This window comes from Mixophyes fleayi, chromosome 1, assembly GCF_038048845.1.
Source record: "Mixophyes fleayi isolate aMixFle1 chromosome 1, aMixFle1.hap1, whole genome shotgun sequence".
Lineage (NCBI taxonomy): Eukaryota > Metazoa > Chordata > Amphibia > Anura > Limnodynastidae > Mixophyes > Mixophyes fleayi.
In genome coordinates, this window is record NC_134402.1 from 300,053,794 (window position 1) to 300,081,369 (window position 27,576).

Genomic DNA, 27,576 nt, shown 5'->3' on the forward strand with positions numbered 1-27,576 from the left:
CTAAATGTGCTTTGGGTTAAGAAATTAATCATTAAAGAGAAACTGTGAATCCTTGCTTTCATTTTATTATGTTCCATTTAGTAGCCCGATAGTTATATTAAATATTCACATACATTTACCAACCAGTTCAACAGGTTTATCTGCCTGCATTAAGTGACAGTATTTATGTACCATTAATTTCTGTCCATTAAGTTCATTAAGATGTGTGCAATAAATATACTGATTGAACTGTGTTTTATGTGCTATAAGATTTGCTGGGTGACCTCCTTGCACGCAAGGCATGCCCTGTCTCAGTCGACCTGCAAAATTCCCATTTCTTGCAGCAAATAATTTGCTGTCCTGAGCCTTATTATACATGATTTATGAAGGGAAAAATCAAGGGAGAGATGTATAAAGCAAAATACCATTTCTGAAAAAAAAAAAAACACACACAGCAAACTGTGAGAGCTTGTATACACAAGCAGGGAATTGCTGCTAAACAGTACAATAGCCAAGAAATTAGGTATACTATGATTTTAGACACACCAAATGTTTGCTATTTTTCATTTAAGTGCATAACAGCTTTTAATAGAACTTAAATTATCCAGCGTTTTAGAGATAAAAATAGTGTTCATAGACGATTAGCAAGTTTAAAACCTTCAATAGACTGTACTATATCTCACATAATATATCGTATCAAATGCGTCATATGAAATTCATTTTTAAAAATATATCCAAGCTTAACAAAATATTTTTCAGTGCATTAAAATCATTTCAATAGCACTTTAGTATGCTGACTTAATAACACATATTATTTCTGCTCAGTTAAGGTTACTGTTTTAGAATGCAAAAGTAGATGAATGTTTATTGCATCTGAAGTAGACTGGCCTTCAACTAATGATCCCATTTGCATTAAGCTACTAAAAATAGAAACATTTTTAATGTATTTATGAAGCATAAACTATTAGGCTTTCCATAGATAGCTGCAGACAAGGGAAGAATTTTCACACGTTGTCCTTATTGTTTTGATTCTGACTTCTCATAATTTCAATCCTTTTCTCCAGCCTCTCCATCCATTCATTACGAAGCCTAATAATGAAATAAAATATATATATTACAAAATTTGCAGCATAATGGTAAAAGTATTACTGGAGCTATTACACTGCTTTTTTTTCCCAGTTATGACTAAGTATACTGTTACAAAGAGTATAAGAAAATGAGTTCTTGGGCATGATGTACAGCAGATAAAATTCTGCACATGGGCAATCATAAGAAGGACTACAGGGGGTAAAAAATGGAGATGTTGTCTATAGCAGCCAATCAGATTCTAGTTATCATTTATTTAGTGAATTCTACAAAATGACAGCTAGAATCTAAATGGTTTCTATAGGCAACATCTCCACTTATTCAAACCCACAGCCTGATAAATTTACCCTCAGGTGTCTGGAAACTTATTCTTCCTACATCCTAGCCAGATGAATCGGCTACAAGTTTCCATCCGACAAATCTATATGCATTGTTGGTGGGCTCAAAGTAGGGGAAAACATTGATACACAGGTATATGCCTTTTATTACTCTTTGTAATTGACCATAAGTATATCCCAGAAGTTAAAGTAGTTTTTCTTAAGCTGTTGATGGCATTGTCAAAATGAGATATATAATACATTTCTGGAAACTGTACACGCTACTTAAAGTATTCAATAATTCGTTTGAATAATACATACAAAGAAGAACAAGTCAATATTTGGGTAGTATTTATTGTAGCACTAATCAAATCAATATATTCATAAAATCACTCAGGATGCTAATCACTCAATACACATAAACATATATACTACCAAGCAGACTAAGGGCTAGATTTACTAAAGGGCAGTTTGCTCAAACCAACACTCTTTGGCTATTTTTCCGACGGTTTTCTACTAAAGCCCAAACCGCCGTAAAAATGGCCAGAAATTACATTTTTCAAAACCATCACTTTACAAACCGCAATCCCGATTTCAACAATGATGAACATACAAACCATCGCATTAACTAAGCTGGGGTTTTCAAAACAGCCATCCAAACGGCCAAAATGAAAGAGGTGGTTGTGAATGGCGAGATTGCTCAAGGGAAAGCAACATTGACATTTTAATTATGTTGGCAATCATTATTTATTGATTAAGGGACAAAATTAATTTAATATTAACTTGTGAGAGAATTTTGTTTTTTATACTTTTTTAAGGGGACAGTATTATAACATTATATTATGTGGGAAGTGTGAATATATAATATTATTAACTGATTGTTAATGGTGGATATAATTATTTATGTTGCACAATTTGTCATTACATATTGTCCGAATAATATAATTAAATAATTTTATCCCCTTAATATAATTAAACTTTTTCCCCCTTATAAGTTAATATTTAATTAATTTTGCTCCTTAATCAATAAATAATTATTGCCAACATAATTTAAATGTCATTAGTGCTTTTTCTTATGTTCTGAATGACAAAATAGTTCAAACAACATGTTTGAACTATCAAGCCATACTGAAGCAGGTATTAAAACTGTCCTGTCCTGCCTTTTGGATGGCGGTTTCATCCAAATCGCCAGTGGTTTGGACAAAACCTCCGGCGGTTTAGCTTTTTGAATCCGCCATACATCGCCAGTCATTTTAAATTGAAGCCTCGAGCCGCCCTAAAGCAAATGTGGCGGTTTGGACCACTAAACCGCCGGCGATGGGTGGCAGTTTCAAACCGCCACCAAACTCGATTCTTAGTAAATCTAACCCTCAATCTCTCATCTCTTCTCCAATTAGTCTTCAGATAATAGTCTTCCCAGATTCCAGATATCAGGTGATTCCAATATCAAACATCTAATATAAAGTAATACGGCTCTTGGTATAATATTTTTTTTACATTTACTTAGGGTTCAGGTTGCGTAAACAAGAAATGTTTAATGACAAAAAGGAAACTTAACTGATTCCTTTATCTCTACTTATAATATTATTTTATTAAACGATAGGCACATGTTGGTCTATAAGGCAATCTTCCTAGAGGTATTTTTGTTGTCAAAAATACAACTCACAAAACGGTAAAAACATATTAAAACTATGAAGCTCGTTTAAAAGGTTGATATTCAGCTAGGACACTTGGATAAGTATTATTTCCATAGTTGAACAAATTTCACATGTGTCAACATTTGCATAAAATACCGTAAATGTGAGAACAATGTAATGCATTTGTTGTTTGTTTTAGCAGTGGTAAGATAATACTGTAAAAAAAAAAAAAACTCTCACTTTCCGTTCTATGTATATTTGAAAGTTACCACTTCTTAAGGTAACTTTTGTCCTATGGGAGCAATGCTTTGTTTTTTCCAGTCATAAAAGTGCAGTATTCCAAAGCTGTGAATCACTCCCTTTGTGGCAAGGAGAAGAGCTGCATACATTTGAACGTGCTTTGTGAGACTGTGTAACAAGCAATGAGCAAGCTGCTCAAATATCATTTTATCAAAAGTTTTATTTCAATTGTGGAAAACTTGAAGTGAGGACAAGAAAGAGAGATAAATGGGGGAAATGCAATGTTTGCATTTCAATTTAATTATTTCCCCCCCCCCTATGCTTTATTTGATCTGGTAGAGGTGGTTGGGGAAGGGATTAGGGGGTATATTTACTAAACTGCGGGTTTGAAAAAGTGGAGATATTGCCTATACCAATCAGATACTAGCTGTCATTTTGTAGAATGGTGTTATCAGGGTCAAGATTGACCACATATATCTATGTAGGGTTGGACTGGCCCACCGGAGAGTCAAGCTATTCCACAGTGGCCCCAATGCCAGATGGATCCGCCCTCTTCATTGGTAGGGTGGAGCAGGGTACTAAAAACAACTTACCTGATCGCAACACCGGTGTCCCTTCGCACTAAATGTCGGACGTGCCAGCAAGCAAGCAAATAGACAGAAGACAAGAAGAGAAGAAAAGAAAACAGAATAAAGCAGCCAATTGGAAGATGGGGGTGAGCAGAATGACACAGAGTGATGATGGGGCGGAACAGTATGGCACAGAGTGATGAAGGGGCGGAGCAGAATGGCACAGACTGATGCAGGGAAGGAGCAGAATGGCACAGAGTGATGAAGGGGAAGCAGAATGGCACAGAGTGATGAAGGAGGGGCAGAATGGCACAGAGTGGTAAGAGAGGTAGCATAATGGCACAGAGTGATGAAGAGGGGGAGCAGGATGGCTCAGAGTGATGAAAGGGGGGAGTAGGATGGCATAAAGTGATGAAGGTGGAGGAGCAGAATGGCACAGAGTGATGAATGGGGGAAAGAAGCATGGCACAGTGTGATGAAGGGGGGAGCAAGAGCAGCATGGCACAGTGTGATGAAGGGGGAAGCAAGAGCAGCATGGCACAGTGTGATGAAGGGGGGCCAGGAGAAGGGGGGAGCAAAAGCAGCATTGCACAGTGTGATTAAGGGGGGCCAGGTGAAGGGAGGGGGGCAAAAGCAGCATGGAGGGCGCAGTGTGAACATAACAGGGCACATTGTGGTGATGAAAGTGCACAGTAATTTGTGTGTGATGGCACAGAGGGCTTGTGGCACTGTAATGTGTGTCTGATGGCACAGGGGGCTTGTGGCAATGTAATGTGTGTGTGATGGCACAGTGGGCTTGTGGCAATGGAATGCTTGTGTGATCGCATCGGGGGCTTGTGGCAATGTAGTGTGTGTGAGGTAGGTGGTGGCTACTTAATGGGTGCTATTTTGTTTGTGGAGTGTTGGTGGGGCAATTTAATTTAATTGTGGGGACTATTACATTAAGATGGGGTGGCTTGGGGGCTATTAATTGAATGTCAGGGTGAGTTTGGGGAGAAATGTGGTCTATTTATTAAATGTGAATATGAAATATTTAATGACAGTGACGGTTGCGGGAAATAGGTATATTTATTAAATGTAAATACTATTAATTTATTGCTGGGGCTGTTTGGAGGAAGGGAAATCGGTTTATTTATTAAATGTAAATACTAAATCTAAAATCTAAATTACTTTAATGTTGGGGTTGGTTGGAGGGATATAGATCTATTTAATAAATGGGAATAATATTATTTTAATGTTGGGGCTGGAGGAAGGCCTAATTATTAATTGTGGATGCTATTGATTTAACTTCGGGGCTAATTGTAAATTTCTATTTCCCATTATTTTCCAAATAGGGTCCCCAACACTCCAGAATCTAGATAAGCCACAACTAAAGAAACCAGCAGCCACAGGTGGCGAAAGTGACAAGAACAGATAGGAGAGAGCAGGACAGTCTGTAAAATGCTCTGATTCTAGTGGGACAATCCCGATTTTTGGTGACTTTTCTTGGCTTGCCCAATCTAAGAGGCAGGTCAAGACTGTGTACTCTTTACAGATACACTGCAATCTTTATATACTACACTATGGTGCTAACTGTCCTTCGTGGGCTTACCACACCACCTCTACGGGTTTGGTTACGCCTCTCTAGTGGCTGGCCATGCCCCCTCTGGTGGGCCTCTACCATTGTATTTCCCCTTTGGCACAGCTTTACAAATGCAATCGAGCTTCACATGCAGTGGGTACAGGGTGCTTGTACTTACAGCAGTGGAGTTCAATGGAAGACATTTCATTGACCCTTATGTGTTCATTTGCAGTGAACATAAGGAAATGAAATAAGCCACAACTCAAATGCTTCTGACTGCAAATGCAAACCAATAGGTTCCATTCCCATACCAATGCTTTACCTTGGAAAGGAATGCATTTGATGCCAGTTGGTAAGGGGCTTTACAATAAAGAACCTCTTATTATGCAGATGATGAAACCATCACTCTTCCAATCGTAAATGTTCTCTACCTGGACCTTGGTACAAAACCGTTAAATACACAAATATTTTGATTGTCCTTCAGTGTATTTACTCAAATTAATTACTCTAATGTGTAACTTTTGTTCAGAATTTTAGCTGTGCATTCTCTTAAGTAATGAATTTGCCCTCTGAAGTTCTTCAATGTCTAAAAGATAGGTGCTCACTCCTGTACCCTATAGCATGATGTGGTCTAACAAGTGACTTAAACAATGGTAATAGTATTTGTATTATGTGCATTTATCCCACTTTTCATAAATCACAGTTTTTCCTTTACAGGCAATGCCTGGTACTGTGAGTTGTTACTGAACTTTCTGACAACTTGGATTTCTAAGTCCAATTCCATCTCAGTGTTTCCCAATTATATTCCATATAATGGGTAAGTGTCATAGTTATCACCAAGATTATGATGTGTACAAACTTACATTATCTATTTTGTCAGGATACCAGAGGGTTTAGAGCCTGAGCTCACTAAATACCCCTGACACCTTAAGGTTCTTTGGATCACACAGGCAAGAAGAGAAGGGTGATACTACTGTATCTTTATTACAGAAGTTAAACACAACTGTAAACAATAGCTAATACTACAACAACAAGAATAGATAATCACCAGCACCAAACTCAAAAGAACCCCCACAGCATCCCAGAGTCAATATTACAATAACTGTCATATAAATCAAGATAATTTATGTCACTTTACCTAGTTATAAAGATCCCTGGCCAAGTTGTAGCTTTTAATGTGGTCCTGATGTAGTTGTTGGGACAACCAGAAGGTGGATACATCAGTGAGCTCAGAATTCAGTGATGTTCCTTCCAAGTAGAACAATCCAATAAAGTAACAGTTAAACAGTGTCTGGCCAAGCTGTAGCTATGAAGTTTACCTTTCAAGTTTTATGTTAGAAATTTCAGGCCAAGCTGTAAGCCCTGTAAACTTTTATTGATAACTCCTCGGCAAGCTGATGATTCTGCCCTTGCGTTGGGCTGGTCCTGGCCATTTGGCCACAAGTTCTCTACCAACGTTGTAGGAGTATGGACCCCAGTCCCTCTACTCCAGTAGACACACCGGTTGTGCAGGCTCACAAGCAGCTCCCGCTTGTGCAGAGCTTGCCCGCTGCAAGATGTCTGGTCAAGGATGAGACTTAGATGCAGGATTGCAGGCTGAACTTATGAGGAAGCTGGTAGCAGAACTCCAACACCAACCTCAGAGTATCCAAGAACACATAGAATTTCCATTGCAGGTGTCTTTTAACCAGTCTAAAATTTCTACAAGGGAAAACACACCCTACAAGTTTATCCTAAGGTCAGTGTCAGTGTTTGGATTGGCTTGATGAGATCTAGGGGTTGGGTTTGGGGGGTAAAAAAGAGCAACCCCACCTGCGGTTCTTCCCTGCTGTTTTGGTGCCCAGGTATTTAACAGAGTCTTGGGAAGAACAATGGTAAATCAAATCAGTTGACGAGTGAGTAAATTGTCACACTCCATTCCTTGGGTCTCTACCCAAGCCTCTAAACACTGACTTTCACTTTAAATCTCTCTTCTTAGTACAGGCTGTCAGCTATGCCTTGTACCTGTGATTATCTCATCTGCATGTTAGTCAGTTCTGCTATTGGTCAGCCTCCCTTTATAAGGCCCCTCCTTTCATCCTTTCATTGCTGGTTTTTCAAGTCATACCTGACCTGATTCTGATGCCCCCCTGTGTTCCACATCTCTGTGGTAGCTGTGCTTCATCACTCCTGTGTGTCTGGACTCCATTGAACTATGTGCACCTGTACAGCTTACCTGTGGTAATCACTGTGATTAACATCCACTGCCTACTCGGTCTGCACCACTGACTACTGCTGCCGTGTTCCACATCTCTGTGGTAAGCTGTCTTCATCACTGCTGTGTGTCTGGACTCCACTGACCTCTGCGCACTTGTTCCACTACTGTGGTAATCGTTATGATCAACGCCCACTATTCATCCTGTCTGCACCGCTGACTACTGCTGTTTCGTTCCACATCCCTGTGGTAAGCTGTGGCTCATCGTTGCTGTATATATCTGGACTTTGCTATCTCTGTGCACCAGTTCCACTACCGCGGTAATCATTATGATCAACGCCCTCTATTCATCCTGTCTGCACCGCTGACTACTGCTGTTTCATTCCACATCCCTGTGGTAAGCTGTGGTTCATCGTTGCTGTAAATATCTGGACTCTGCTGATCTCTGTGCACCAGTTCCACTACTTGTGGTAATCACTGTGATTAACACCCGCTACCTATTCGGTCTGCACTATTGACTAATTGCTGCCTTGTTCCATATTCTTGTGGTAAGCTGTGGCCCATCGTTGCTGTATATATTTGGACTATGCTGATCCTTGTGCACCAGTTACATTATAGTGGCAATCGCTAAGATCAACGCTTGTCATCTATCCTGGCTACACTGCTGACTACTGCTGTTTCGTTCCAAATCCTTGTGGTAAGCTGTGGCTAATCGTTGCTGTATATACCTGACTCTGCTGACCTCAGTGTATCTGCCACGGGAACAACGCTTGCTATCTACACTATCAACATTGTTGTCTAGTGCTGGCTCATTTTACATCTCCGTAGTGGGCAGTGATTCATCGCTGCTGCATATCTGGATTTCATTGATCTGTTCATCTCCAGTAACTTCATTGAATTTTGTATTATGTTGCACTCCTTAGTGGTATAAGTGGTGACCTTGCTAATTAAGCATTCAGTCTGCATTATTAAACTTTACTGATGGTTCCTACTCTCTGTATATTATCGTGATCATCATCTACAGTTTACTCAACCTTCAGTGAACTTTGTATTATATTTTATAATAAAGTGGTGATCCTTATTATCACCATTTGATGTTCCGAATTGGATTTCTTCTACTATTCAATCTGTTCTCTATTTGTCTCACTGGGAACTTCCCTGCAGGGCCGCGACCTGCAGGATGGAACCGCTGAAGCTCAAATTCCCTTGCGGGAGTCTCTAGTGAATACCTTCCACCTTGTTAGACTCCACGCCTCTAGGGAAGTCTAGACGATACCAGTCGAGACAGCAGGATCTCACTCATCTATTCCTGAGCTAACCTCACATAAATCCTGGGTGATTAAGAGAGTCTCCCTTTTTTAACCACTTTCATGCTTTTGTGGAAGGGGCTCCAGCTGACTCAGACTTCCTGTTTTTATGTTGGGAGGGAACATCTAGCCAGGAAACAGGAATGTCATCTGATTACAATCTAGGATAAACATGTGTACAATCTAGTATAAACATGTGGAAACCATCTGACTCCATTTAAGTATAAGACTGCTTCTATTAATCCAGACTTGAGAGATGGGATCTCAGCTCCAGACACATTCTTTCCAATAGAGGGACTGGGGGCTACCAAGTCCTTAATATTGATTATATACTGCCAGGCTAGCAGGAGCCCAACAAAGTGGATCCCTACATGCAGTGCTATGATCTGCATAGGTTTTAAATCCCCCTCCCCCGAGTAATACATAATACAGTCTTTCAATGTTATTGGCATGACTCATCTGGGCATGTATGATGTGTGTGTGTGAAAGGGTTAATAACAACAAAACCACCCAGTCTGTCTAAAATGATTTAAATATGCCAAAATTATATCTCACACTCACTATTACATACCCATTTCTGCCACCACTTAGAAAGTATTCAGTTACTCCCTGAGTTATCCCAAACAACATGTCAGAAAATATGCGGTGTGTGACTGAAAATGACAGTCTTTATTTTAAAAATCAATTGATCAGGAAGAAACAGTATATGCAGAGTATCAGATGCAGGATATCCTATGCAGACTATCAGGTTCAGAACCGTTAATAAACACTGGGTTAGGAAACTTGCTTTTTTAAACAAAACCTAGATCGGAACACAGGTTTCCACAAGAAACAATGAAAAGAGTTTGAAATTTTGAAATTTTTGGGTAAAGCAAGCTTATCTTCTTGATTTTTTGTGAGGACCAATATATCTAGTTTCATGGTTTGGTTTACCTTTCTGTCTGCCTATTGGACAGTGGGTGATATGAAGACGATAAACTAAACTTGATGCCCAACTAACTACAGAATGACCTCTAAAGTCAGGCCACAAACTTCACTCCATGATCAGACACAATATCCTCAAGTATGCCATGAATTTTCACAATATGCTGAACAAATAATGAAGCCAATACTTCTGCAGAAGGGAATTGGGGCAAAAGAATAAAATGGACAATCTTGCTTAATCTATCTACTACTATCTAAATTACAGTACGTCCCTTGGACTCAGGTAACTTTCTCACAAAATCCATGTATATGTGCCTCCAAGGCCTCTTAGAAATGGTAAGCAGCTGCAGCAGACCATCCAGGACATAATGGAACACCTTCTCCAGTTTGGCCATTTTCCTAATGCCTGGTAACAAGCAAATCTGTGATCATGTAGTTCAGATAGTGCCTTCTGTCTATAGGTTTTGGGAACAAACAAAAATAACCCCAGGAACATCAAGTGGCCTAGAAACTTTGCATTGCTGTCACAGTTTAGACAGATCAGGAGACAATGCACCCAATATAACAGAGGCAGGGATAATAGGTGAGTCATTAACAATACACTCTTGTCTTCTATCAAAACTTCTGGAAAGTGCATCTTCCTTCTACATACCTGGTGAAATGAAATAATAAAATTAAATCTAGTAAAGAACAGTCCATCTCCCATGTCGAGGTGTAAGTCTCTTGGCAGTACTAATATGTTCCATTTTTATGGTCTGTGATGATGGTTACCTTATGCTTTGTTGCACATTGTAGTTTTGTTCAGCAGTGGAAAACTTTCTAGAAAAATATGGACAGGAATGTATTTTAAAAACTAATGGATCGTGATTGCATTGCTCCCCAGACAATGACTACTAAGGCAGAAAATAATTTTAAAGAGGGGACTAACTGTTTTCAAAGGAAGGGTCCCCGAAGTTAATTGGAGCAAGAATGAGCATAACAAAACCCCACCAACAACCTGGGCTCCTTATTGTTTTCTGCAGTGTAGGGTATTACTGTCTATTGATCACTCATAATCACCAAACAATACCTATTAAGAAGCCATATCATTTGCAAAAAGGGACTTTTTATTCATTTCAAATAAGGGTACCCCTATATGTATTAAAGCCAGGTTGGTGGAGATCCTCCCCATCCTTGGACTTCTTAACTATTTCTGTAGTGTAGGGTTTATTCCCTGCTGATCACACATGATTACCAGAGAATAACTTCTCAGGGGTCATATATTTTGAAAGAGGACACTGCTCCTGAGCATCTTCATGCCAGTATGAAATGATATGGCACTCTTAGTTCCCTCCTCACCATTGCTTGGCTCTTCAAAGTTTACTGTAGTGCAGTGAATGGTAAGTGGTGGAGCTTGAGAATGTCATTGTGATAATGCAATGCTGTCATCAAATCTCACCTCTTTCCCTGACCCTCACTGGCATTTACTTCATTAGATTTACTTATAGGTAAGTTAACCAAATAATTATGTGCCTTAAATGTAGCATTATAACCAAGCTTTTCTGACACATGAATCCTTTAAGAACACAAAGACAGAACATTACTAAATGGAGTTTAATAAGACAAAAAGACCCAACGGTTATTATATAGAAAGGAAAATACATTGACACACATAAATACAATTGCTAAACAGTTTCTTAAAATAAAGAGGAATAAAAAGAGAAACAGACAACTTACATACTTTTCGGGTCCTGCTGCCTTGGGAAGGCTAGAAAATGGACAGCTTCTCAGTAGAAGACTGACCCCCAAAAACTGACAATATTCAACATTAATTTCATGGAAACCAATTTTTCACTCTCAACCCCCCTTCTTTATGTGGTCACTGAGAGGGGAGAGTTAATCTATTTAATAACTATTTTTGATTGCCTGGTTCGTTACACATATTTTATTAATTCTGTAACTGAGATATTAAAGTAAATTATTTAGGAAGATCTCTATATTCTTCTGATAAAGCTGGAACCCATGTTGGACACATTATGTAGCTGAAGTCTCTGAGTAAGAATGTCCAAAGAATTGCATAAAGATCACCTCCATTTACAATATAGGGTAGCAGTTATCTAAAAAAGACATTGCTATCAGTGTGAAACTCATTGTGATAGCCAAATTATGTAACAGATGTTACTTGATAATTGCTTATCAAATACACTGTTTTAGATAGGTCTTCCAGAACCGTATTATAGAAGGTGTTGTAGCCAATTTCCAAACCACTTCTGTAATGGCACTGGGTTAAAGTGAAGCATTAATAACATTTTTGTGAGTGTGGTTAAATCAGGCATGGATATAAATACTCAACCTAGGCCATGCCTGCTTTTATTAAACAAAACTACTATGCCACTAGCAAATGGTTGTTAGCCTTATCAACCTTAAGGGTTTTACATCAGAAAAAAATAGTTTGGATGCACCAGAGCTTTGCCTGTTGAAAGGTTGTGTTAGTGTCAGAATGTATTTTATCATTCTACTGATATCTCCCCACTGATAATTCTTTCAGCCAAGAGCAAACACCTGTCATGAGAAATACCCTAATTACGGTAATGTTAAGGACAGTGAAGAACTATGGTTAGTATATATTCTTTTGCTTCTGGAACTATTTCCAGGTTTCTGGTTTCTATAATTAGAAACACTATTGGGCTTTGACACAAATGGAATAGTTAGAAATAATTGGCGCTTTAATTAACAGTGACATTGCAGTCTTAAATAACTACAGTCTTACCATAGGCTGATGAAACCTATTGTATGCAGCAATTTATTTTTGTGAATTCTGATTTAGGAAAATAATACTTTTGTTTTCTTCATTAAACCTGTTGTCACAAATACATCATCACATTTAATATGACTCAGGATTTAGATCAGAATAAAATGGCTTGGAGCGTCTGCTGATGTTGACCAAGAAAACTTCAAACGGGCTGGTCTATTTGTTGTTAATTATTTCAGCTTGTTCTGTCCTGACTAAAACAGCAACTGCTAATCTATATTTAGCAGACATGTTTTCCATTTCACCATGTAATGTTAAAGACACCTTCTATGTTCTCCCAAATACATTAAATATTCTTGTATTTTATTAGTATTATTGCCCAATAAAATTTGTATGGTGTATCAACAAATCAGTTTGCTGATTTATGAATTTTGCAATTAAATGTACGTACATCAAAAATTTAATTTGAAGGATTTGCTTATCAGTTGCCTGGGACACAAGAGACATTAGAGGGGACATTTTATAGCCAAATAGGTCATCACAAGTTGTCCATCTTACGTACCCCTGTTTACACTCTAGCATGGGAGACCCATGCTTGTTGTCTCTCTACTCTAATGCCGTCTGAGGAAATTGGGGTGTTACACAAGTTGTTTTTCAAATGTATTTATTTGCAAGCTATGTTTCTTCCATTTATTACAATAGCCCATTTATTTCAATGTTTCTACACACTGGAAAGCCCACTGAAATTAATGGGCAAAGCTCTGTGCAGTTTGCAATTGGACATACAACCAAATGCATGCAAGCGTGTTCATCAAACATTAACTGTGCGTAAACCGCTTGTGAACCACACATCAAATGCATTGGCACACATATAGTGCTTATATGTGTTTTTGGATGTGGTTTGCATCTGAGTTTTTTTTATGCAGTTACAACACCTGTAGGTAAATGGCATAAGTCATTTCACCTGACAATATGTAATTATCTTTGAAAATATATTGCTATTAACACTATTAACATTAGCACTGGCTGTTGTTTTCCTTTTGTGTTCTTTTTTTTGGAAAATCTAGATAGAAAACAAATGTTTGTATGAAGAGCCACTCCCACTACTGGCTATTGGCTTATGAGGAATAAATCAATGTATCTGTTGATTAGTATTTTTTGATGCACAGTTGAATGTATGCTCATTTGTGTGAATTCCCTCTGCGCATGCCCACAAAAAATCTGCAAGTACTGACTTCTATGCAGACGCATCCAGACTTGCGCCTGTTTGTGTCTGAAGGAACGTGACCAGAGGGGGAAAGAGTGTTGTAACTTAGGCCTAGCATGGAAAGAGTATGTTCACGGAATTGCAAGCCAATGCAGACCCAGTTATGCTTTTTACATTTGTATTATTAAGTAGTAGTAGTAATAGTTGTAGTAGTAGTAAAAGTAACCACTTCTGATTAGCTGATTGCGAATTCACCGTTGACTGTATATGGTAGGATTTGTATGTATGTGTGTATTTAAAAAAAATACTTTCATTCATATGCAAAGAGTTACATCTGATATGTTGTAAATTACGCCCAAGTTACGTTCAACTCTACCCTGGGTCTCTACTTTTTAGTTGGCAAAGTAAAGATTTCTAATATGCATGAACAAAAACTACAAAGCAATCTGAATTATTTTAAGCACTTTGGTTGTAATTGCTGGTGCAGATAGTTGCAATTTTAAATGACGATGTAGTTGGTTACAATAGTTTGTTTGTATCTAACATCTTCAAGATTTCGAACATGAAATACAAAGTACTATCTTTTACAATCTAGTGGTACTGTGGACATTTCTATTTTTTACAGATGAGGCTTTAGAGATAACTGAAACTCAAAAAAATCAACTACAGATTAACAAATGATAACAAGAAATAACAAACATACTGAGTAACATTAAACATACTTGATACTGAGAATGGTTTTACTATTTAGATTTGATTGTAATGTAGCACATGTTTGTATGCATTTAGCAATGCAGATAAGAAATGTTTTGCTGGATATTTCATTACTTAAGTTGGATGAATTCTCTGGCAGTTCTAATAAAATATAAAATTATTTAAATTTTTATTTTTGCAACGTATAGTTGTTATTTTGTTTTGACATATATTTTGCAGGAAGGTAATGTAAATAAATATATGTACTTTATCAATGACATGAAAATTGTGCTTCCAGCACTTATGAAAAATAAATAAAAATTAAGTTGCTTTCAAAAGAATGCAAGAACAATAAGTTTTCATCCAAGAAAGAAACTGACATAAAGTACTAATGTACAGTCTTCAGCTATTGTTTTAACATACAGCAACAACATTTTCAGTACATATAATTGTCACAAAATGCAGAATACAGTTGGTGCTAATACTATTCATATATGTGGTAGGAAAGCATACATAATTATATACTAAAGGTGAGAGTATTTTTCTCAGTTTGGATTATTGTCTCCCAGGGAAACAGTGGGCACATGTTTATGATGGAGGGGTGTTTTTCAAGAGAGGGTATTTATGCATTGCTATATATTGAACTTGTATAGAGGATAGCTGTATGTAAGATTTAAAATAGCAGGAGTTAAATAATGAGGTTTGTTTGTTTGTGAATGTTGCTGTTGAGAATGTTAAGACGAAATGCACTAAGCCTAGCAGATGCATGCTGACCTGTTGTCTTGAAGCAATCAATGCTGTGTAACACTGAGCTAAAATTAGAGGAATTTGTTGGGGATCTATCTTACATAATAGACTAATCCAAGCCTGGTCAACCTGTGGCTCTCCAGGTGTTGTGGAACTACAAGTCCCAGCTATCAACTGGCCATCTGCTGGTAAAGCACGCTGGGGCTTGTAGTTTCACAACACCTGGAGAGCCACAGGTTGGCCAGGCCTGGACTAAGTGTTTAGAAGACACAACCATCGCATATTCAGATTCTCAAGATATGCTTAAAGTATATTGTGATGTGCTTATACGTATCTTAATGCGCATACATTTTGACACACTGGTTCTGATTAATTGAGGAGTGTAATTGCTGATAGCACTATTTTGCCTAAAATTGCACTGTACATGCCCAGAAACAGACTATACGCAGTGAACGCAAGTGTATACAATTTATCTTCGAAAGTAAAGTACACTGCAACTTCTTTGGCGGAATGGGGGAGGGGAATGCGCATACGCACATAGTCAATGTGCAGAAAGGGGCGTTAAAGGTTGAGCGCACACAGATCTGTCTGATTTAAGCTCTGGGGATCACTGAGGTACGTTAGTTTCATGAGTGTGACCAGCTAGAGGGCAGGTATAAGTGCTGAGTGATAGTGATGACGAATGCGTATGCATGCTATAACATGTGTTTGCAATCAAGAGTAACTATAAAAATAAATTTTATGTACAGTAGGCATTAAATGTATTTCATGTGAAACAAAATTTTTTTTTATATATTTATTTATTGATTGTTATATTATTAACAGGTGGTGATATATTTAACAATTTAACATTTTTTTCTGTTCGCTCCGAAGGGACTTTATATATACATATATATTGTGCGTATACTGCAGTGTGTGGTGTTTGCATCATAGTATTCAACTAGAAACGTTTCTTGAACTCCTCTTCTGAATACAGCCGTACCTGCTTGCAATTTCCATCAGTTTAAAAAAAAAAAGAAGCAAATTGCTTTCAACGCATCAATCCCGCTATGTTTAGTTGCGTCTATTTTAAGACACATTCAACTCAACATAACTGCAAAAAAGTGCAATTTTTGCAGCCTGCATTTACGTGTACGTTCACCTTGCAAAGCGCGCTCAACTCATGCATGAGCCCCTAAAAACTTACGATTGATGCTCATGTTTCTCAACCCTTCTTTGGGTCTTTTGGCAAGTAAGCAACTGATTGCAAGGAAATTGCCTTTTGCTTGTATGTAACACCTTGCGTTTGCCCTCATCAACTCAAGTTCTTCTTTGGTGTATGTTTGGGCAATTCCTAAAACCAGGCACAAATGTAGAAAAATAGGTGTAAATAGTTTTTATGTTATGGAATGGCATTTGTCTCCTTTATGGAAAACATTTTAGTCCACATCCTGCAGTGCCCCCAATGATGTGATAACTGTTTCTTTAACTAGTACTAATTGATGAACCAGTCAAGGTAACTACTCCAATACAGACTGCTCCACCAGTTTAATATTAGTTTTGAGTCAACAATGAGTCTCTAAATACTTCTGCTGAACCCTTCATATACAACTCTGTTGTCTGCTGTAGCCAGAGTGAAATGTTTTTCCTCTGGGGAAAGCACTGATTTAAGTCTGAGTAATAATAACTTAGTGCCTTTGATCATTTGTTCTCATGGCTGCATTCTTGGGATGATATACAGTGGTTGTAATGAATACTCTGTGATCTCACTGAGTTTTTGTCCCATTAATGCCCTCTACTAAATCTCCCATCCCACCTTAAAATGAGGATTAACAGCATGACTTTCAATTTGCACCATGACATTCATAGTAAACAGAGTCTGATGTTTAGCCTAATTACTGTGGTTGTAATGTTTATTTTAAGCAGAGAGTACTGCCTTAAATATTTCGCTAATGAGGCTATAAAAACATTGTTGCTACCATAGATAGGATTTTGGTTTATATTCAGGACTCAAGAACACCTGGGACAAATCTGTTGTTTTTCTCATGGGGTGGCATCCTCAGCCAGGTGCTCTGTACCTTCAGTCACTTCTGTGGACCAACAGGTTTAAATATTTAGGTATCTGGATTACAGCCCATGCATCGGAATATGTTGCTCTAAATATTGACCCAATAACAGAATATTTAAAAGCCAAAAGCCATACATGGCGTAAGCTGCCTCTCACGGTCAATGGTAGGATCAACCTAATAAAAATGGTGATTCAACCGAAGTACTTATACCATCTCCCAGGGCCATCTTTCCCATTGGGCACAATGGGCAGGTGCCTGGGGGCCCAGGGGGAAAGGGGGCCCTGGCAGGTTTGCTGTAAAAAAAATCCTGTAAAGAAAAAAAAAAAAGAAACTTACCTTTTGCGGTCACCTGACCGTTCGATCTGGCTCACTCCCTGGTCCTCTCTTCCGTGATGCGCTCGCAGGGAATGTCGGGCGTGATGACGTCATCACGCCCAACATTCACTGCGAGCACAGCATGGAGGAGCACAGCGCCGAAGTACAGAAGAGGATTCAACGCATCGAGATTGAAAGGTAAGTTAAGATATATATATATATATATATATTTATTTATTTTTACTAATATATTTATATATAGGGGCCCCGGTGCACTGCTGTGTCCGGGGGCCCATATTGTTGTTAAGGTGGCCCTGCCCCCTCCTGCACTCACCGGTGTATCTACCATTGAAGGTTTTCCAAAACATTAATAAGCATCTCATTTCCCTGATCTGGAGTGGTAAGAGAGCTAGGTTGTGCTTTAACACATTATGTAGAACCAAAACTTCAAGAGGACTGGCCCTGCTCAATCTTAGAATTTATTATCTTGCTTCTCAGCTTACACATTTAGTCTCCTGGTTAGGCATTGCACAGAACACCAATCTCAGACACTTCTTGGACGAGTAGACAGACACCTCCCTTGGAGCTTTGCAGGTTTTGTTATCTAAGCACAGACCTAGCAAGGTGGCCCCTATAATACGACAGGCATCAATTATTTGAGCAATATCACATGCTCTTTTGGGAGGTGAAGGGTTAGACCCCGACACTCCCTTATTCAATACTAGTTTCAGGAAACTGGTTGGGTTGGAGGGTTCAGTGCTGTGGAAGGTTGCAGGAATTCACACAATTGGTCAAATATATATAGACAATCAATTAGCTATACATGAACTAATGAGAACGATCTTCTCATTATCCAAAAATCAGTTCTGCCCGTAGCTGCAGCTGAGACATGCACTGAATGTCCAGTTTCATGAGGCTTCATATGTCAGATTCTCCGATTAAAAATATATTTCGATCTGTAGGGTCATATAAAACTATTTCTGTGCCTTATGCCTTATTATTGCCTCAGGTGTCTGCGAGAGGATTAGATCTGCTCAGAATTAAATGGGAAGCTGATCTAGGGGTTCTTTCTAATGAGGAGTGGAATATAGTGGTGTTAAATACTAGACATGCCACATCTTGTCTTAAGTTTCAGCACCATTTTTATAGGGTACATAGAGTACACTTAACACCATCCAAGATGCACGCAATGGGATTGCGCACCTCTTCAGAGTGCGGTATCACTAAGGGCACTTTTTGGCATCTTTTATGGTCATGCCCAGTTGTCCACTTCTTCTGGAGCCAAATATGGGACTGCATTTCCTCCACACTACCTATGACCCCTTTGTTATGTCCTAAGATCTGCATGTGTGGCACTACACTAAAAGAAAATTTAAGTAACCCACTCTTCAAATATATATTTGCCTTAGACTCCCTAGCTAAGATTATTATAGCTAGGGGATGGATGGCGAATGAACCCCCTAATGTACCTCACTGGATCAATCTAGTTACTGAAGTATGGAGGCATGAACGGTTCATATATGAAAGTAGAAAAGCCATACATAAATACCATAAGATATGGCACTACTGGTATAAACCTAGTTATGTTATCCACCCTCATCAGGATGATATGATAGATTTAGGGAATAACCAGGTGGATGGTTAGCTCTCATCCCTATGCAGCTTTAATAAATTTAACCTGGAGTGCAATAAAAATACTATGATGGTTTCATCGGCCTAAAAGTTCACAAGATATCACTGTATAATGTTTCTAGAGACATAGGCAGGGAGAGATGGTTATTTAAATTGGATGATAGATATGTTATTTGTATGTTATATCTAGAGATGTGAGACTGACCCAGTGTTTTGGTTTTGGTTTTGGATCTGGATTAAGTTGATGCTTTGGTTTTGGTTTTGGCAAAACCGCCCTTGCATGTTTTGGTTTTGGATCTGTATTTTTTAGAAAAATAGCTAAAATATGCTAAAATCCCATAAATCACCCTAATGTCCAGTCATTTCCAGTCAATTTTGACCACCTCACAGGTCACAATATTATTTTCATCCACTTTCGGACAAAGACTGCAGCAACCTGGCTGGATGCTAAGCGACAGAGCAACGACACAAACACACAGCAGATCATAACACATCTAGGAAACATTGCCACGCAACAGTGGCAGAAAAGAAAAGTGGTGCAAGATTGAATTTGTCCTTGGGCCCACCTACCCACATTTATGGAAGATATTGTAAAGGACATGTACATTTTAACAAAGCAAGCACTCCAGCGACAAGGAGTGACACTTTTGTGGCTGAAGAGCTTGATTTGTTTGGGCCCCCACAAAACAAGCCAATAGCTTAGATGTCTTAAGCCCAACAATACTGTCAATTAACTCTACATTATTATACCATGGCTGCTCGTGCTGCACCTTTAATCCTCTCATCCCTGAAGAACTGCCAAACTCATGTAGACACAGGAATGGATATTACAACTGGAGTAGCATTATATCTGCTTTAGACAGACTGTTAATGGAACATGTGGACAGCATGGAATCCGTCATGTTGGAATACGCTGCATTAGAGAATTAAACCAATATATAGATGCAGTTGAGGAGACCATACTTAAATAAAATGTGACCCCAGATTTAAGAGTGCTTGTACACGAAAGATACACTGCACTTCAGAAGAATAATACAGAGGCGGTCCTGAGGCAGGATAATCAATATGTCCAGTTTAAAGAGCAGAAAACAAATGGGTGTGTCACCGATCCCTGCAGATGAAGATTTGTAAGATGAAGACGAGGAGATCGCCGTCACCCAGAGCACTCATATAACACAGGTAGAGATGGTGAACCCAGTGAAAAGCAAAGTATGTAGTCACACGTACGAGAGAAACGCAATTGAAAGGATGATTGAAAACAAACTTTAACACTTATAGCACATGTAGGTAACATTGGCACACAGCGGCACACAGCAGTAGCTGAAAGGAAAAGTGGTGCAAGATGGAATTGTCCTTGGGACCCTCCCTGACCAACAGCACTGAGACTGGAGAGTGACAAGGACACTGCCACCCCTCCTGTTTCTGTATGAGCTATGGCACAGTAGAATGTCGACAAGAAACTTTTAAGAACACTGCCAGCCCTATTATTTGAATTTCAGTTTCAGCACTAAACACTGCCATCGCTCCTATTTCTGGGTGAGCTATAGCACAGTAGAATGTTACTGGATACTTTTAAAAACACTGACAGTCCTATTATTTCTATTTCAGCAATGACAATTAGCAATGGAGCAATGGCATGTAGACTGTCGACTGGCAAGAACACTGACACTTCTTCTGTTTCTGTGTGAGCTCTAATAACACAGTACAATGTGACTGCAGATTTTGAAGAACACTGACAGCCCTATTATTTATATTTCAGCAATGACAATTAGCAATGGAGCAATGGCATGAACACTGTACACTGGCAACAACACTGGGATCTCTCATGTTTCTGTGTGAGCTATAACTCAGTAGAATGTCACGTGAGATTTTTAAGAAAACTGCCACCCCTTCTCTTTCTGTTTTAGATATGACGCTGCCCAACTGCACTAGAGACTGCCAAGAAACATGCTGCCCCTTCTGTGTCTCTCTGTGAAATGGTGTCAGATCTCCATGAAGGGCAGTATTTATAGAATCCAAAACTTGTGAGATCCAACGATGCAACAATGAAGTTTTGCCTCGTTGTCACTTCCGAATACATTTGAAAATACCGAGCCATCTCGGCTCGGTACTCGGATCAGCAAAGTTCGAGTGGGCTTGGATCTCGGAAAACCGAGCCCGAGCATCTCTAGTTATAACTAAAAAATTTTTAAAAAATACTTTATTTAAAAGAGTATGACACTTTCAGACAGAGTTGTAGTGGTTGCAGAGAGACAGGGCAGATTCACTGGGTGAGTAAGTGGCCCACTCACTTTGTAGAAATTTGGGTTCTAAAATGCCATGGTTGTGGGCAAAAAGCTGTGATCTGAATGCATTTAAAGATTGTATTTTGATGCTTAGGTATATCCTGGATGGTGAGAAGGAGTGAAGTGAATTTTGGGCTTAGCAGAAAAGCTGGAGTTTGGGACAGCTCCACAAGATTTGCAAGTAGGACCATTTCTGACCTCATTCTTTCCAACACAGATCAGATGCTTTTAGGAACATACTTCGTATGCATGCTTTCACAACTACTGAATCCATTTTCAGTTTCATCTGAGTTTCACCCCCTTTGTCATTCCTTCTTCCCCTCCCTCCTTCATCTGCCACATTCCCCCTTGCCTTTTTGCCTTACCCCCACCCATTTATCCTGTCTCCATTTCCTCACCTTTTTCGCCTCTGCTCATATTAATTAAAAATTGATTACATCCATTTAACTTTCCTTATATCACCATCACCAAAAGCCTTATTAGATGACTGATCCTTGTATAATTGTGTTTAGTGTAATAATATATTTTGCAATGTTTTATGGATCATTGCTCTGTGTATTGTATGCCACTGTAAATTCCATGTACAGCGCAGCAGACCTTTTGCAGGGCCTTGTAAATAAAAGATAATAATAACTGATATACAGGACTGCCAAGAGGAAATTAGGGTAGCGGTACAGCAACTTCATTAGATGGCCCTTATAGTTGTGCACGGTGGCGCAAAAGTTGGAGTGATCGTGCGATTGGAGGCGTGGCTGTGCATTATTGCGGCGTAGCTAGCAGGTGAAAAGCGCTAGACCACCCTCCTACAGAAAAAACCTGCATTGCTCTGTACACCATTGGCACAAAGGACATTTAGCACCATAGTGTAGTATATAAAGAATTCAGTGTGTATATAAAGAGTACACAGTATTCTGGGCAGAACAGTCACCAAAATTTGGGATTGTCCCACTAGAATCACAACATTTCACAGATTCTCCTGCTCTCTTCTACCTGTTCTTATCACTTTCACCACCTGTGGCTGCGGTTTCTTTAGTTGCGGCTTGTCTGGGTCCTGGAATGTTGGGGGCCCTATATGGAAAATAAATGGGTACATATAGAAATTTCCAACCAGCTCTAGCGTTAAATCAGTAGCGCCCATGATTAATAATTAGGCCTTCCTCCAGCACCAACATTAAAATAATAGTATTCCCATTTAATAAATAAACAAACCTATTTCCCTCCCTCAAAACAGCCCCAGCAATAACTTAATAGTATTTACATTTCATAAATATATACCTATTTCTTGCAACCATCACTGCCATTAAATAATTCATTGTCATATTTAATAAAGAGATCTCATTGCCCTCACATGACCTGCATGCTGCTTTCCCCCCCTTCACCTGGTTTAATTAATCACACTGTGCCATGCTGCTACCCCCCTTCATCACCCTGTACTATGCTAATCCCCCCTCCTCTTCATCACTGTTCCATGCTGGCTACCCTCTTCAACACAGTGTGCCATGCTCCCCCCTTCTTCATCACACTGTGCCATGCTGCTCCCTTCCTTCATCCTCAAATTCTGCCATGCTGCTCCCCCTTCTTCATCACACTCTGCCATGCTGCTCCCCCTTCTTCATCACACTGTGCTATGCTGCTCCACCTTTTCTTCATCATATTGTGTCATGCTGCCCCCCCTCTCCTTCATCACACTGTGCCATGTTGCTCCCCCCTTTCTTTATCACACTGTGTCATGCTGCTCCCCCCTTCTTCATCACACTGTGCCATGCTGCTCCCTCCTCCACACTTCTTCATCTCACTGTACCCGCCCCCCCTCCACCACTTCTTCATCATACTGTGCCTTTCTCCCCCCTTTTTTCATCACACTGGGCCTTTCTTCTTTCCTCCCCTTGCCTCCATTCCTTTACTTACCCTTGTATTGGCTTCTTTCATCTCTTTTCTTTTCTTCTCTTCTGTCTTCTTGCCGGGTCCGCTCTACGCCGCTCGTCACGGAATGTGAGGGCCGGGCCCCCTGGCATGTAATAACCGCCCACCCCTCTTGGCAGCCCTACTGATATGGAATACGTAAGCTATCACTGTGTATATTTGTATCCTGTACTTGATGCTCCTATTAAGCACTATTAATTAAAAAGTAAGTGTCTGGTTGCTAGAATTTAATGTAATTTTGAACCTAAAAGCAATGTTAATAAATGAGGCCTTTAGTGAGCGATATAACAATAACACTAGTTAGTCCCCTCTTTGCTCTACTTAGAATGTGTAGGGGCTGTTGCATGTACAGTGGAGCCAGGAGAGAGCTGGCAAATTTTAGCCCAGGGAGCAAGACTCGACTCAGCAGCCTTTTTTAAAGGAAAAAAAATGCAGACGGAACATTGACCCAGTCCAAGGTAGCCCTCTATGGGACCGGCCCAAAGGGACAGATGCCTCCCTGCCCCCCAGCCCTGGCGAGCCTCTGACTGGAGCCCGGTTTGGGCTTTACTATGACAGTTGAACTTAAAGCCCAAATGAGGCTCCAGCTTATTGAATGTATCCTGAACTAAAGAAAAAATAGTGATCTCTGATCTGACGACATAACACATTGTTAGTAGCTACTGATGGATGACAAACATTGAATTATTTTTCTTATTGTTGCTTGTCATTCAGTTAAAACAATAACAGTTAGAATAGATAGTGCATTCTCTGTAGGTTTAATGTCCCCTATTTTTACAAAAGTTCCAGCTACACATACCATAGGGTGAATGCAATGCAGGGCAACATAGCACAGGTGCAGCTTGTATAGATTTCATACAGTACAGAGTGCCTACTCTCGCTTTATTGCATTAATACTGAAAAGTGAATTCCACTAGAGGTATTTAGCACTTGTTTGCAGTGAGTTACATTGTCATATTGTGCTACTGGTCACTTACCTCTTTAAGGCACTCCTTTGCTGCCTAGCTGCTTCAATTTGCCGTTCTTCATTTTGCTTTTGAATTCTCTCTTCCCAAGCATTTTTAAGTTCACAGGTTTCCAGAGCAAAAATCTCTACACGTATGTACTGGTTGTTCATGTTCTGTTGATAAATCAATATATCAGTGTGAAAATCTATACATTCAGACCATTCACTGTAATATATCTTTTTCGAAATTACTGATATATATTAACTGATTTAAAAGAAGATATTCTTAAGCTATGGAGTCGAAGTGTTAAAACAAGTGAAACGTTCAGATATCTGTCAGATTGGTAGGTCTTGGGTACGAATTTCCTACGCTGAATCTGCTGACAGTCTGTCAACACCAAAATATCAACAGTCTACCTGTCGACAGATTCATTCTGTCTACATGCTTAAAATATATACCCTTTCATTGTCTACAGTTTTTTTTACAAACATTAGGACATTGAGTTTTTTAATTTATGCGTTAGGTCATTTTCCTGCTGGAATATTAATCTTCCAAGCCTTAGGCCTGTTGTAGACTGCAGCTGACTTTGCTCCAAGCTATGTCTATATATTGTTCTATCCATGCAGCCCTCTATTTTGATACGTTTTCCAGTAACAGAAGCAGAGAATCATCCTCATAGCATAATGCTTCACTATACTTCTTGATAGGGGTAATGTTCTTGGGATAATGTGCATGTTAGTACCTAGCATTGAGGCCAAATAGTTCACTATTGGTCTAACCATACCATACCAGTATCTCATGGACCAGTCCTGGGTCCTGTTTTGTTTAATGTTTAATGTATTCATTAGACACATAGGACCTCATTCAGAGTCAGACGCAAAGTCCGTTTAAGAAGTGCAAGAGTGGGAGTGTGCCGCAGCTTGGTAGGATATTATGAGTGACAAGCAACCCCAGTTGCGTCCCACTCTTAATACCCTATCGAGCTGTAAGCAGTTCCTGCAGCTAGCAAACCGTTTGCGCCACCTAATTCCTGCCGCACAGCTATAGCCCTGTTTTGACGTGTGTTGCGTCTGCGCCTCACTGTGACTAGGATGTATTTCCATGGTCACGCCTTCACAATTCCGCGTTCCTCACATTCTCTCGTAGTGAGTCGCAAGCTGTCGCAAGTGTTAATTGCGTCCAAGATGCAGGTGGATTTGATGCTTTCTGCACATGCGTGATAGTGTTTTTTGTTGGATGTGCCTAAAACAGACTTTGCGTTCGACTCTAAATGGAGTCCATTATATGTATCTAACTGAGTTGATAACTCAAAGTACAAATACATAGTTAAGGAAAATAGAGGAATGGGATCAGTGTGAAATACATAGACTAAGTGTATATTAATGTATGTGGGAAACATAAATCTTAAAGCAGTGTACAGAATTAATTTTGATGTAATGTTAACCACACAGTAAAAAGACCCTGGCATTATTATTTCAGATGATATAAATGTAAGAAAACAGGGTATAGCATGTACGCCTGTTTTCAAGTACAAGCGGTTCTCACGGAACATTTCCATTTTAATCTGGGTATAGGTACACTCTGGCTATACATTACTTGCCATATGCACACAGACAGAACAGACTGCAGGATACGCACATGCATATATGCAATATCAAGTCCTATCATAATGCACGCAAAAAATAAAATTTGGTATTAAATAAATTAAAAACTCTTAATACCATAATCATTAATATAAAATATATATTACCTTTTTTTACATGTATCTCTTTACATGATATACATAAATCATGATGTTCTTAATGCATACTGTACATATAATGCATTTTTATTTTATTTTTTCTCTTACTTGCATGCATACGTGTCAGTCATCACTATCAGTTAGCACTTAAAAATTTCAGGCAAGGGCTAGTGCAATGAAGCATGATATGCATAGCAAAAGTTATCAGGATAGACTCAACGAGCTGAACACGTGCAGATTATAGGAGAGAAAGGACACAGGTGATTTGATAGAAACATTTAAATATATCAAAAATATTAATAGTTCAGGAAGGCAGTATTTGTAAAAATAAGTGGATTTCAAGATAAAGGAGGAACACTTTGAAATTGAAGTAATGAAGACTGAAACATAAGGAAGAATATTTTTAAAGAAATATAAATTATATCTTAGACAGACATTAAAAAGTCTCCCAGCGGTTGCGGAGGTGGTGATGGGAATTTATACAACAAAATAATGCAATACAACATGGAACAAAAATATTGTAATGACCTGATTAGCAAATGTTAAGGAACCACAAACAAAAAATAATTCTCACCAACATAACTGAACTCCCAAGCACACACAAAATACACATGCAAAGGACAGACTAGGTGGGCCTGTAAGGAATTTTTTGCCATCAAATCTTATGTTTCTATGGTATGCTTCTAAGTTATACATATATTCAGTACTTCTATACTTTTTCCAATAGAGCAGCATTTTTCTGTTTCCATTCACCGACAGCAGCTATGCACACAGACCACTACTCTGCTACCTTAAGGCTGCTTCAGGTAATTCAAAAAATGAGTCTTCACAGTAATGGTAATAAAAATAAGTAGACTACACTAAACATCATTTTCAATTATTCAGAACTATATGTGTCCTATTGTCCAGCCACTAGGGGGTGATGACAGACCCGAAGAGGTGATTATGATACGTTGGACTCATCAAGAAAATAACTAAATTAGGGTGGATATGCATGCCAGACAACTGCCTCCGAGTGCCAGTATTCTTCCAAAGATGAACTGAGAAAGGTTTGTTAATTGTATGGCTACTACTTTTAAATGTGATATATTAAAAGGATGGATGTGTTATATTGAATACTTGACTAAACAATGTAAATGTCCCTTAGGTGAATATTCAAACCTGTAAAAAACAACACTAAGACGTGTGATCTACAAATTGTGCAAATATCATCAGGGATTACAATGCTTCACATTATATCCTGTTTACTTGCCCAGTGTCTAATTAACACCCTTGTATTTTACTATATTAGTGTCATCAGGTTATATTTTTGGGATGTAATTGATGTGAGTAGTGAAGTTATATAATAAAGACGAATGCATATGGGAGCCTTGCAGCTTGGGGGATTACAAACTTGAGCAATGTATCTGAATGTAGTTATACAGATATGTCCACTACCACATTCCACCATAGGACATTTATTTAAAAGATTACTCGCAATACTTCCCCTAGGG

The 27,576-nt window shown here is 39.0% G+C and overlaps 1 protein-coding gene across 1 annotated transcript in view; it reads right to left on the minus strand.

The window, feature by feature from the left end:
• Window positions 1-769: 769 nt before the first annotated feature.
• The window catches only part of LOC142108256 (protein FAM240B-like), a 43,705-nt gene continuing 16,898 nt past the window's right edge, over window positions 770-27,576 (minus strand). Inside the window, exons 2-3 of the mRNA XM_075191889.1 lie at window positions 24,373-24,515; window positions 770-1,068 (exon numbers count right to left, since the gene is read on the minus strand). Of these exons, the coding sequence (XP_075047990.1) occupies window positions 984-1,068; window positions 24,373-24,512 (225 nt within the window). The 5' untranslated portion in view covers window positions 24,513-24,515 and the 3' untranslated portion in view covers window positions 770-983. The remainder of the gene's footprint in view (window positions 1,069-24,372; window positions 24,516-27,576) is intronic.